At 40.8% G+C, this 13,773-nt stretch overlaps 1 protein-coding gene across 2 annotated transcripts in view; it reads left to right on the top strand.

Annotated features, from left to right (window-relative positions):
* LOC131770060 (low-density lipoprotein receptor-related protein 2) overlaps positions 1–13,773 on the top strand; it is a 57,530-nt gene that overhangs the window by 17,450 nt on the left and 26,307 nt on the right. For both annotated transcript variants that reach the window (XM_066160749.1, XM_059085778.2), the window contains 16 exons: positions 698–841; positions 1,632–1,874; positions 2,498–2,731; positions 2,894–3,139; positions 3,996–4,187; positions 5,132–5,317; positions 6,100–6,339; positions 7,187–7,340; positions 7,540–7,674; positions 8,248–8,516; positions 9,224–9,340; positions 9,719–9,937; positions 10,608–10,779; positions 11,791–12,179; positions 12,701–12,862; positions 13,241–13,512. In XM_066160749.1, coding sequence (XP_066016846.1) covers positions 698–841; positions 1,632–1,874; positions 2,498–2,731; positions 2,894–3,139; positions 3,996–4,187; positions 5,132–5,317; positions 6,100–6,339; positions 7,187–7,340; positions 7,540–7,674; positions 8,248–8,516; positions 9,224–9,340; positions 9,719–9,937; positions 10,608–10,779; positions 11,791–12,179; positions 12,701–12,862; positions 13,241–13,512 — 3,374 coding nt within the window. The remainder of the gene's footprint in view (positions 1–697; positions 842–1,631; positions 1,875–2,497; positions 2,732–2,893; positions 3,140–3,995; positions 4,188–5,131; positions 5,318–6,099; positions 6,340–7,186; positions 7,341–7,539; positions 7,675–8,247; positions 8,517–9,223; positions 9,341–9,718; positions 9,938–10,607; positions 10,780–11,790; positions 12,180–12,700; positions 12,863–13,240; positions 13,513–13,773) is intronic.

The raw sequence follows: 13,773 nt of genomic DNA, 5'->3' as shown, positions 1-13,773 counted from the left end.
GTAGAGTACAAAATAACATGAAAGGTTGGTAGGAGAGGTCTCTCCTTGCATCTAGGGAAAATTTTCTATCGAAGGGGCATTCTTGCCATTTGACAACAAAATGCATTCCTTTGGAAACAAAAGCTAAAACGAATTAAATAGATTTAAATGCATGTGTTGTCTTCAGAAAACTGGACAGAGACTTTTTAATGTGACCATCATTGTCGAAACAGGGAACTGCAAGACAGAAACAAGCTAAACATCATCAAAAAGAACACAGCGAACTGTGATTAAATCAGTCCGATTCCAGAACCTTATTCATTATAGTCCAATTTTAAACTGATTTATTTTCATTTGATACGTCTGACATCTACTAAGGAGGCCAAGGTCCTAATTGACTTGTCGGAGAGTAAGGGGGTAACTTTTTAAGGAAACTGAGGTGCTGCGTCGGTGGTGGTACAACAAGATAATTTGGCTTATCAACTGAGTTTATAATTTAGATCGGCCACCGTGAAGAGTTTGATAATTCGAGCGGTAAAGGGAATGGGCTAACATTCGATGCTAATGTCAGCTTTAGAAACTTTTTACAGTGATTCATTTACATTATCGACTCAGTTGATATGACACATTATCTTGTATGTTCGTAATTGACTTGTGTGAGAGTAATTGTTCTTATAACTTGTGCCTGACGCTTTTTTTTAATCTTTTTGAAATTCAGTCAATGAATCTGTCAGCCCTACACCTCACTGTCCAGCAAATCAATTTGCATGTCACGATGGGGCCTGTATTTCCAAAAACTGGAAATGCGATGGAGAATTTGACTGTCTGGATCACTCAGATGAGTCGCAATTTGCAGATTGTCGTAAGTTTGATTCAAATTAAGTTTAAGAGCGGTCAAGTCTCAAGGTTTTATGACATTCAGCTTTGATAGGATTAATTGCAGAAGTGACATCTATTCACACGCTAGCCAAACAGGGCACTTTTTATGTGAACATTTTGCTCGTGTGACAAGGAGAAGGAAACTTCGGCAACTAGATTTGATGCTGAAGTCATGATTTTAGCGGTACCAAGAACTCGTGCATCCCTAGATACACACCTTCTGGAAGATGCTTGCAGACTTGGGAATAGCCTCCATTTTCTTAGTATTATCTTGCGCAACTCTCTTGATCAATCAGATCAAAATTTAAAACCAATCACGACATAGTCGCTCGTGTTTTCCTGTGTTTTAGGTACTGTGCTTGTTTTTACCTTGACTTCTCATTGGCTCTCAAAGGAATTTTTCTTTCCTTTCGTTAGCCGCGTGATTCCTTTGGTTTTGGTGTAATGTGGGGGCTCCAAGTCAAGTAGTCTTATCAATAAATAGAGAAACATTTGTATACAATATTGCTAATAACTCATTTTCTGTTATACAGACATTTTGCTTCTTTCTCTTCGGTAGTCTTAGTGTTCAGCCGTGAGAGGTGCAGTGAATGTTTTGAAAAAATAATCGCTAGATAGACTTTCCTAGCGTCTAAAATTTTATTTGTGCCAATAATTTCATGGTTTAGGTCGCCGGATAGCGACTTTTAAGAAAGTTACCCCAGGAATCCTGTCGAGGAGCTTCTCAAATACTTCTGTTTCTTTGTTTTGTTCTTTTCTTTCTTTGATTTTAGCTGGTGTATCTTGCAAGGAAAACCAATTCCGCTGCTTGAAAAGCGGTAAATGCATCCCTGAAAACTGGTATTGCGATGGTGACAACGACTGTGGAACCGGAGATCGCTCGGATGAGTCTAACTGTTCACTGTCCGCCTGCACCGCGGTGCAATTCCGCTGTAGCGATGGTAAATGCGTTCCTATCAGTTGGAGATGTGATGGGTTTGATGATTGTGTTGATGGTTCGGACGAATTGAAATGTGGTAAGTGACCCAAGTCCGCCCTACATTTGATAACCCCATCGCACCAAATCTTACACACAGTAATAATAATAATATAAATACTTATTCGGCGCAAATATCTATATGAATATATTCAGATGCGCCTTACAAGTCTCTTCCACCCATCCCACCCCAGGGGAGGACATCCACCACACAGTAATCTCGTGCGTGGGAAATTAACGTCTCCTACCCCAACCCTGCAGGAGACGGGGCCTACGGTTTTACGTCCTATCCGAGAAGACGAAGCAATGTGAGTGAAGCGTCTTGTTTAAGGACACAACGTCATGCCCCAGCCAGGACTTGAACCTGGGCCGCCAGACCCAGAGTCCAGCACACTGACCACTGGACTACTCACGCCTCAGTACAAAAAAAACATGATCGAAAATTGTCTCCTCTTAGAAGCAGTTAAATTAAAATGATTTTTGTCGACTTCCAACTGAATTTTGGCACTTTGAAAATACAAGTTTGTGATTACTGGAACGCAATGGAAAATTCATTATTTCCATTTTCTGGTTCTTGTCTTCATTCTGTTAAACCTGGTTTAACAGAAGCATATTTGAAGACGATATTTCTTTCAATGACTCTCATCGTTTTATGTCATGCAGAGAACCAAAGTTGTCAGGAGCAGGACTTTTCCTGCCCGTCTGGAGAATGTTTGCCCTCCGATTGGCGATGCGACGGTGACGACGACTGCGGTGATAACGCGGATGAACAGAGTTGCCCTCCTCGGCAGTGCACGCAGGGTGAATTTCGTTGCTTGAATGGCCAGTGCGTCACTGGAAGCTGGCGATGCGACGGAGCTGAAGATTGCCAAGATGGAACTGATGAGGCAGGATGCCGTAAGTGCTTGAAAAATTCTCTAAATTGGTTTTATTCTGGTGTCTTTGCATTTCGCGCATGCACTTGATTGTGCGCAGCGGTTTATTATCATCGAAAGTTGACATCTATCTCTCTTAGTAAAGCCACTCACTATCTCTGAACCTGTGTCCGTTTCCTTGTAGCCTCCGTGGAACCCAACGGCTGTGGTGTAGACAAGTTCTTGTGCAATAACTCCCAATGTATCCCGAAGCGATATGTGTGCGATGATGACGATGATTGTGGAGACGAGTCAGATGAACTCTCAAACTGCTCATTATCAACTTGTGCTCCGGACGAGTTGACCTGCGACAATCAGCGATGTGTTACGAGGGACTGGGTCTGTGATGGGGACAACGATTGTGGTGATATGACTGATGAGCGTAACTGCTGTGAGTTAATTTGAAAATAGATTTCATGTTCCCTTATGTATCTTTAGGTAATATATCAAACACGAGGAAGAGTGTTTCATCCGATATCTGAACACCGAGAAGTGGTTGAAGTCAAAATGTTTTTATTTATTTTCGATATTTAGACAGGGTGGCACAGTTAATAATGGTAATTGAACTGAGTGGAGTGCAGTTTGGGCTGGAATCGTACGCGTGATTTGAAATCACAAGTATGATTTCAGACCAAATTGCACGACAGGAGGTCAATTACCATTTTTATTATATCCATTTTGAAATTGCTCAAATAAAGGACTTGCTCAGTTCAAATATTTTATTGATGCAGTGCTGAGCCGGTTTGAAATTACATTCATCCTTTTTTTTTGAGGGGGAAACAAAAGTTTCAAAATTTGCCACATGATACTCTTTGTCTTTCATTTTCCTGCAATTTTGTTGGTTACTTTAAACAAGCCTTGAAATCTAATTGGTTATTTATTTTTTTTGGTGTAGCCTCCTCATTGGCTGGGAAAAAGATGCGATTTAAAGCAAAAAATGGTGCGATTCGTGAATAAATAGCACCAATTAGAGCCAATTAGATTACAGGGACCACCAGTGATTTCAAAATTGGTGTAATCAAGCTTTAAACTGGTTTAAATGGGGGCCTGTCATTCCCTGCTATAAATCAGCACAGAAAAGATGGAGGTCTGCGGTTTATCGTCCTTTTAGTGAATGCAGTGATAATAATCAATTATGATGCTGATAACAATATAATTTTTCTTATAGCAATAATAACAGTGTCAACGGTATTGGTAATGATAATTCTTGCTTTATTTCAATTTTCCATTTATCGTTTTTCCGCCAGCTGTGACTCAAATCACGTGCAGCCCTTTTCAGAGGCAATGTTTCAATTCGTCCGTGTGTTTGGAAGAGAACAAGTTTTGTGATGGGCGAGTAGACTGTCCCGATGGTAGCGACGAGGGAGTAGGGTGTGTGCTTACTGGTTGTCATGAAGAAAATGGAGGCTGTTCCCAAGTCTGCAAACATCTCCCAGAAGGTGTTTATCTAGGAATGCACGAATTTAAATCAAGGCTGGTTACATACTGTCTACCGCTGGCCATAAGACCTCTCACCGCCGTCTGTTTATTGTGCGCATAGGCACAGCCGCCTATCACACCATAGGCAGCCGCTTATACGTGCTGTGATAACAGATAAAAATCGATTTTGTTTCGTATCGGAGTAGAGATAACAAATAAAAATCGATTTTGATTCGTAGCAGAGGTGTGATAAGAGATAGAAGTCGATTTTGATTCGTATCAGGGCAATTTTCAATTGAATGTCGAAAGAAATCCGGATTGCTTTGGCTTCGCTTTACCTCACCATATGACTGGTTCAGGAAAACTCGTGCCACTTTCTCAACCAATCAGAATCAAAAGGAAATCAATCTTGACTTGTATCCTCATTTTTTCCCGCGCTTCAGGCTGTTTGCTCGCTGAGATCTCATTGGCAGTTCGTTATGGTCTCCTTTCATCTGATTGGTTGTTGTGATCAGTTTGGTTTTGGTTTTGCGTCACTCGACCATGAAGCTCTCTAACATTAGCACGTTTTCCTTAAGAAGGATACTTTTCCAGGAAAATTGGCTCGCATTCTTTGTGAACAAAGGAAACTTATGAAGGAGACCTGAAAAGAAGAACTTTCTATTCTGTCGGGTAATTCACCCCCCTCCCCCCCCCAAAAAAAAAAAAAAAAAAAAAAGAAATTATATCGAAGATTGTCTTCTTAAGTCTGGTTGTCAAAACTTGGAAGGAAGGCAATCTTTAGGCGAGGGGATTTGTTAAAGAAGATGAGAAGATAAACTTTGTCCTCTCCTGTCCAGGATTGATTTATCTCAGAGTTCTTTTAAACCCAACCAAAATGCACCAGTTTCACCGAGGAAATGAAATGTTTGTTTGGTTCTGAATTTTTATGTATTTAATTATTTATCAATTTTTTTTTCAACAGGCATCTTGTGTTCGTGTCACGAGGGATATTCCTTAGACGATGATGGTGTCACGTGTCTTGATGTTGACGAGTGCGACAACCCCAGCACATGTAGCCAGCGGTGTGTCAATAACAAAGGATCATTCTGGTGTAAATGTTTTGAAGGCTATAAACTAGAGAATGATTTGAAACGATGCAAAGCTAACGGTAAGACAAGTGGCATTTTGTAGCGTAATTTTTCCGCAAATCATCACTTAGTCGAGAACATTTTCTTGCGCTTTTGAGTTCGCGACACGCACTTGGTTTGAATCGTCCAGGTCTAGACATAACTGATTACGTGAATCAATTATATTCCTGTAATTTGCTTTCTAGTTTTTTCCCTTGCAAAAAAAAAAAAATGCTCCTTTGAATATTATAAGGCCTGAAAGACTCGTAGTTGCTAGTACTCATATCCGGCTACTGTGGCTGCAACCGGCTAACAGTATGGGTCCATTCTCGAGTGGATGCTTGTTCATAGACGATAATCTCCTCTCCCTTCTTATTCAGATTAAAAGAAACTATAACAAACGGGTGATGAGATTTTAAAGTAAAAAAGCAAACTGTTTGAAGAACGGGAAAATTCGAGTGAACATATCGCGGTCGGTATTAGTTTCAAATATGATTGGTTGAGAAAGTGGCAAGAGTTATCTGAACCAATCGTAGAGCGACAGTTTGCCATTAGCCATTTGTACTCCGGGTCTGCATGGCGTGCTGAGAGAGTAAAATGTCTTGCCCAAGAGCCTAACGTAGTGACTCTGCTAGAGCTAGAACCCAGGCCCTGGTGATTTCTTAGTCCGTCGTAGCTCGGCCTTTGAATAAGAGTGAAGCTTGGGTGACTCTCCTTTGATACATAGCTTTCTACATTCCGAATGTCCCTCCTAGCCTCGCTATTATTTTAAGTCTTGATAACATTTCACATAATTTTGACTTGGTCTGTCCGCTCTCCATAGATAACATCACACCATACCTTTATTTCTCAACCCGGCGTCAGGTGATGAAGGTCGACGTTCGCCATGGATCCAGCCACCTCACAGTGCTAGATGGTCTGTCGAGCGCAATTGGTATAGACTTTGACTGGTCTGAACAGCGTTTGTACTTTTCAGATGTCACTAAAGATAAAATCATACGATGCTATCTGAATGGCAGTGAATGCGAAGATGTGATCACAACAGGACTGTCGATGACGGAAGGTGAATAATTACCAAGTTAATACCTTTAGCAGAACTAATATTTTGCAACGATTATGTTGCTGGTAACATTACCCAACAACTTGTGCTGAGATAAATCTCATTGGACCCGCAGATGAAAGTCAAGCAAATAAATTTTCCTCGCAGGTAGAAGTTTTTCTACAAGAAAGAAGAACCCTCTAAAAATCTGCCTCGCTCCTAGGGTGTTGCTTCGTAGCGTGTTGCTTTGTGCCCAGTTGCCGTTAGTACTGCAGATTTTCTGCAATTACTAAGATTGCAGTCCTACTGAGAGGATCATTTCCTTTGCTTGGTAACATTTTTCTTTGGGAAAAAAGATTCTCCCATGAGCCCTTAGCATTACCATGTCAACTGACATGTGCCATGTACCTCGCGAGTTGTTCGAATGTTTAAGTTCAGCGCGAAAAATTGTGTGTTGTCCAGGTGGGCAGAATTTGGCTTTTTCTCGATATTTCTGGAATCTACGGAAACGGAAGTGATCTACAATCGGTGACAGAAGGCATTGGTACGCCTACCCTTAGTAAGTGGTCGACAACCCTCCATTTGACATAATAAACAGTTATGTTATCGTTGATTTCTAATAAGTTTTTTTAAAGTCCCCGTCTCCTCCCCCACCCTGGTGGTAACCATTTTGTCAACACCACCAACGACAAAAGTTATGGAAAAAAATTCCAAAAGTAGTCGAGCGTGCCAAGACTTCTATCACACATTGTAGTACAAAACCAAAGGGGAATTTCCTTTGCAATATTTCCTTTTATGGAGATATAGAATCTTGGCTTGATCCTTATTGGTGTACTTCATGGTTGATGTGATCTTGATCTTCTTGTTTCAGGTCTTGCGGTGGACTGGATTGGACGCCATTTGTACTGGACTGACATGCACACCCATCAAATCGAAGTCTCTGATTTGGAAGGCGAATGGCGTATGGCGTTGATTTCTGATGACCTCAAATCCCCTCGTGGAATTGCAGTTGATCCGAGAGACGGGTAGGCAACTCCAATTTGTATTCGAGACGTCTGACCAATTAGTTCGCAGTTTATTTTGATATTTTACACCAAATTTCTCCGTCTTGTTTGAGGATACAGCTAAATCTAAAGCACTGGCGATAAGCAATATATGCTACTTAAGATGCCTCTTAGTTTATGCCGTACTCAAACTAATTTTTATTTTCTTCTTTACATTCAGGCTTCTTTTCTGGTCTGACTGGGGTGCTACGAAGTCCAGGATCGAGAGGGCCAACATGGATGGCAGTTCTCGACAAGTACTCATTAATACATCCATTGAGTGGCCAAATGGCATCACACTAGACGTTGCCAACAGGTTTGTTCGACGGCCCTCGCGTTAAAATCTCTTTCACTTTACTAGATGCATGGGGCGTTTCTTTTCTTGGCAGTAGGATGGAAATTTGTCACTGTTAGCTATGGCCTCGTTTTGCAACGAGTTCGCTGTTAGTTCAGTGTTAGGCCATTGGGGAAACAATAGGAAATAAAACTGGTGTCACACAAGTTTGCGGAATGGGGGGGGGGGAGAGAAGGGGGGAGCAGGGACGTCATCAAGAGAACTCTGTAAAAAGAAAAAAAAGTTTGGAAAAGAAAAAAATTGAGACCTTTTGAACACAACGTTTATTAATATACGGGCGTTTTGATAATTTGCCATATTGTTTTGAAATTATCAGAAACGTTGACACTCTGTAAATAACTTACAGCTCTTACAGCCTAAAGGCACGATTTTAAGCCTCCGCTCTGCCACTGCAGCGTCCGTGGATGCACAGACCCTGACCGCTGTGCTACTGAGACTGCACTCGATAGAGCGGCGAAATTGAGCCAACAGAATTGTCGCACTTCGTACTTAACCACCCAAAAGTGTGCTTCCACTCTGCATTTTTCTCCACAGGCGACTCTACTGGATCGATGCAAGGCTGGATTACATTGCCTTCTGTAACTACAACGGTTCTCAACGTTACACAGTGCTTCGAGATGCAGGAAAGATTCGCCATCCGTTCTCCATTACCTTGTTTGAGGACACGTTATACTGGTCTGACTGGAGTGATAGACAGGTCAAGCAGACAAAAAAGTTCCATGAGGGTAACGTTACGTTAGTTTACACTGCTGGGTTTCGACCTATGGACTTGCACGTAGTCCATCCTCTTCAGCAACCACAAGGTAAATGATTTCATCATAACAAAAATTTTATTAGATGTATTTTTTTGTACTGCGCAAATCTACCTTTAAATCGGCGATCCAAGCTACGTTCACCTGGCGATTAAGTTTGGTGTAAGTCACAGATTTGGCGAACAATGCACAGTGGTCACTAGGCTGTTTTGAAGTAGCCGTTAAATTACATAATTTCTTTATCAAACAATCATATTTTGGAACTATGTACTGTCGAACTTGTATTAAGCAGCACCGTAGTGAGCGGTCACCTTGTATTTAGCGGTCGAATTTTTTAGCTTAATCGCAGTAATTTTCACCTCCATTAAGCAGTCGCAGTCACCCTTTACTAGATCCCAAAGGTTGCATTGAACGGTCACTTAGAGCGGGACCACTCAAATGAAACTAGGAATAATCTTTGAAGTTATCTTTAATTTCTTTCCCAAAATCAAAGTAAGTAGAATTTTGAGCGAGATTGTGTACATTCAGTAGTCAATCATGGCACGAAGTGGTGTTTATATCGTTTTTCATAACACCCCTTATTTGTGCAACCTGCTTTCAGCGGTCAACATGTTGTAAGCGGTTACCCCGCCATTTACCGTGGTTGACCGCTAAATACAGGTTTGACTATTTTAATTAAAATCTTTCTTTATTATAATTCCTCCTTCGTCTTTAACTTAAACGGAAATCATTGAGAGGGAGTGAATTTTCTGTTTCAGGTGTAAATTATTGTTTGAACAGCACTTGTTCTCACCTGTGTCTGCTGAAACCGTCAGGATACAGTTGTCATTGTCCTGTGGGTAGGGTACTACAGGACGACAATGTCACATGCCTTGGTAAGATTGCTTCTGCTCGTCTTAAGTTATTCAACTGTGCATTGGAACCCGGTAGTTACCCATCTTGAAAGCTCTTTTCATTTTTGTTTTTATTGGACAGTTTAATGCGGTTTTAATACTCAATACAGTAATAGTCTGGAAATCAAACGATTTCCTAAAACACTTATATCTCGCAAGGTATGCACTGTTAGATAAAAGTTACTTTAGCACAAATTTGATTGAGTTTCGTTTAGCCTAAACCTAAGTTATGGCAACGGTTAATTGATTGGTTTTATTTTTCCATCTCACTTGTTGAGAAGCGTTCTATTGACATACGATAAGCTCCTGAAAGTGCCAGATTACTTTCGACACTCACTAGAAAATTACTTTTTTCTACAGAGGAAGCGTTCCTGTTGTATGCCAAGAAGAACAGAATCAGTGGAATATCCTTGAACCCAAGTATCACCAAGGATCAGATGTTACCTGTGAGACAGTTAAGGACGGCTGTCGGAGTTGATTTCAGCGTAGAAGAGCAGTATGTGTTCTGGAGCGACATCTCTACAGATTCTATCTCCAGGGTGTTTGTGAATGGCTCAGGCCGGGAAACAATTATCGATGGTGAGTGGTATGAGTGCAGAGTGAGGAAAATTTGAAAATTTGCAATTATGTAGCCTGAGTACACTTCAAATGTTAGACTTAACAATTTGTGAAAACAAGAGTGGGTCACTGATAGAGAGAATAAGTAATACTTTGTTCGCCAATCTCCACCGACAATTCCTAAGCCAATATTTCACGGTAACGACTGCAGCCATGCCCTTCCACACTGCACCGATGTGAAACACTGAAACACTTTTTTTCGGAAGTTTTTTAGTTCTGAAATCGTCTTGTCACCGCACAAGAATATTGGTAGGTTTTTTCGAGTTCTATAAACACTTTGAAATAAGGCTAAATATTGGACCTTTGTTGTGAAAATGAGTTGTATTACGAAAATGAAGATCATTTTCTTATCTCAGGCTTCAGTCTAACCCTCGTTTTCAAGCAGAGGCAGTGGACATCTAGAGAAGAGGTTATTGTAAGGTTGTTTGGGGGGGAGGGGGGTGGGGTTGAATCAGATGGAAGAGCAGACCACCCCAAAAGCAGTGGTGTTATACCAATATTGTCTTATGGGGTGGACGCCAGAATGAAGCTTGTAGTTGATTTGGCCTTCCAACTTTGTAGGAGACTTTACATTCTCTCTCTGTGTGGAACGAATTGTTTTTCTTTTTTTTTTTCTCTCTCTCTTTTGTAGGTTTTGGCCAAATAGAAGGCATAGCATATGACTGGACAGCAAAAAATATCTACTGGACTGATCAAGGAAAGAAAATTATTGGAGTGGGACGACAGGATGGTAGTTACCAAAAGATTCTGCTCACCGTGGGTCTGAGTAAACCCAGGGCGATTGTGGTGCATCCTTCGATGGGGTAGGTGTCACTCGTAGAAAAGTCTTTTCTCTTATAGTAAGCGCCCTATCACTTTCCGCTGCAACGACTGCTAATATCACTGGCCGATCTAGATTTTTTTGTGATGCTTAGGTTATTTTCTCAAGAGACAGCACCACAAAGTTGTCGCAGTAATGTATCGTATTTTTTCTACCATGAAATGAAAAGCAAACTTGTGCCCCCGTTAACACAAATTACTGTAGAGCTAAGTTCCTTCCCTTTTAATTAATGATGGTAGTAGGACCGAGTGGAGTCCAATTCAGTCTGTAATCATACGAGTGATTTACAAAATTGGACGACCGCAAAGCGGGAGTCCGATTTGTCAATCACTCGTATGATTACAGACAGAATTGGACGACATGAAGTCCTGTTACCAATTAATCATAACCATTACAATTTCCGAAAAAAAAAACATATAGGACAAACATCTCTGGTAGGGACAATGTCTGAAGCAAAAAATTTGGAAGTTTCCCATTTTTTTTCTTGGTTAATGGTTATTGTGATCAATTCTGTGATTAGTGTATTTAGTTGAGTGGACTTAGTATAATAGGCTGCTTCAACTGTCCGATTACAGGTGTTCGATGACAGCGAAATGTCCGATTACATTATCCGATTACAACTGTACAGAGTGATTAGTGATATATAAAACAGCTGATGCACCAATCACATTTGAGGAAATTGTAATGGGTATGATTAATATTAATAATTAAAAAAATGACAATCAATAAAACTCGTTGTTTTAAATTAACAACACACAGAGCTGAAAACAAGGGCGTTTCCAAGAGGAGTTAGTTTTACGGTGTTCAGTTATTTGTTTAATGTTATTGTCAAGGATTTAAACGGAAAGTTGTGGCAACATGAATCCATCAAAACATTGCTGCTTCAAAACAACGCAACCTTTTTCAACCACCTTCATTGTTGCCGTATTGTTCAGTTTTGTTTATGTATTTATTTCTTTTGTTTGCTTGGTTTTATTTTTTTTTTGCCATGAAGTCTGCTCTTCTGGACCGACTGGGACAAAAATGACCCCAGGATAGAGCGTGCTCTCATGGATGGCTCAAACAGAACCTCTTTGAAGAGTTCTGGTCTCAAATACCCTAATGGATTAGCTATAGATTTTAGCTCCAATCGATTATATTGGTGTGATGCTGGACAAGACAACATTGGGTCCATGTCGTTCGATGGAGCATTAATCAAAGTACACTATGCGAACTTACCGCATCCATTTGGATTAGTTATTTACAAGGATAAGATTTTCTGGACCGACTGGCAGACAGAAAGCATCTATCGAGGTTCTAAGAGTAGAAGACGAAAGACTGTGTTGAAGAAGGACACGGAGAATCTGTATGGTGTGCGCGTATTCGCCAAAGAAAACCAACCAGGTACTGTTTGAATAAAAAGAAATTGTTTATTCAAAAGAACGTGTTGAATAATCTCATTCAGTTGTGAGCACTTTTCTTTACGGGACAAAGGAGCCAATAACTCTGTCTCGTTCCCGGTTTGTTTCCATCCGCTCTGAAGAAGGGCTAACGCTCGAGACATCAGCTTTGAAACCCTCAACGGTAGCCAATTTACATTATAAAGTCAGTTGATAAAACCAAAATTATCCCCACCGACGCAGCACCACAGTTTTTTTAGAAACTTACCCCCTTTATTATTTGTAGTTCAGTTGGTTTAGCGGGTGGCGGGATGTTTTTAGATTAGTCACAGAGAAAAGTTAAATAAAACCAGTTATTTCAGGTTACTGTTGGCACTGTAGATTTGTCAGCACTGAATTTAAGCAACTGCAAACCGAATCAATCTAGTGGCCTAAACCCCCGTTGTTCAAATTATGAGTATGTCAATGCCAATAGTACTGCCATCATCTGAGTTGTTAAGCGATCGGTTTATACCATTATTTCAGGTACAAGTGGTTGTTCTGTGAGCAATGGTAATTGTACCCAGCTGTGTCTACCGATGGGATTGATGGAAGTTTCTTGCGCATGCGCAGTGGGATATGCGTTAGCCACTGATGGAAAAACCTGCGAGAGTGTGAACACCTTCTTAATTTACGCAACATTAACAGGTTAGCATAATGTCTATTGCTGTTTGGATATTGTTCCGTGATTTACCTTGTAGAGTTTGATCAAAAGACACAGTGATCGGCCACCGGGTGAAATTTGCTACCTGTCTGCCTTCCTTCCTGGCTGTCGGATGGGCTTCTTGTCCGTCTCTCTATCTCTCTATCTATTTGTCTGTGTGTTTGTCTGTCAGTACGCCAGCCTGCCTGCCTGTCAGTTGCTCTGTGTGTTGGCTAGTCTTTGCGTCTTTTTGTAAGTCTAACGGCCTTTAGCAGCTATGTCTGTCATCATTTTACCTGTTTGGCTGCAATTATTTATCTTTTAATCATTTCTCCTCTCCATCATTCAAAGTACCTAATATGGATACTGTCAAACGTTCGCAGAGATCCAAGGTGCTCCTCTGGACCCAAAGAGTGAAACAGAAGTCATGCAGCCGCTAGGAGTCGTGCGGAACTGCTTCGCGATAGACTTTCATGCCAACTCCAGTATGATTTTTTATGCGGACGATCGCACGAATACAATTGGTCAAATATCGCGTGTTGGGACATTAAAAAAGGACATTATTAACACCGGGATTCGAAGACCACAAGGCCTTGCGGTTGACTGGGTCGCTGGAAACATGTTTTGGACAGATTCTAGCTCCAACGTCATCGAGGTACCTGACGATTGAGTGTTGTCTATCAATCCTAATTAATAAACTGTCACACATGAAAATGGCGTTATCAGCTTAGAAAAGACGGAAACTTAGAACACTTTGGTTTGGCTCTGAGAGGTCAATTGTGCTTTGACTAATTGTAGTAGAGTAGAATGACATAAGAAAATCTTCAAAACAACAAATTTTTTAGCGTGTCTGTTCGTTGTTTAGTTTCTTGACTCCTGGTTTGCTTTTCCCTTCGCAGAAAACTTTCCCTAAATG

Source organism: Pocillopora verrucosa, chromosome 13 (genome assembly GCF_036669915.1).
Source record: "Pocillopora verrucosa isolate sample1 chromosome 13, ASM3666991v2, whole genome shotgun sequence".
NCBI classification, from domain to species: domain Eukaryota; kingdom Metazoa; phylum Cnidaria; class Anthozoa; order Scleractinia; family Pocilloporidae; genus Pocillopora; species Pocillopora verrucosa.
Note: the sequence above shows the minus strand (reverse complement) of the source record. Positions and strands in the feature narration are given on the sequence as shown.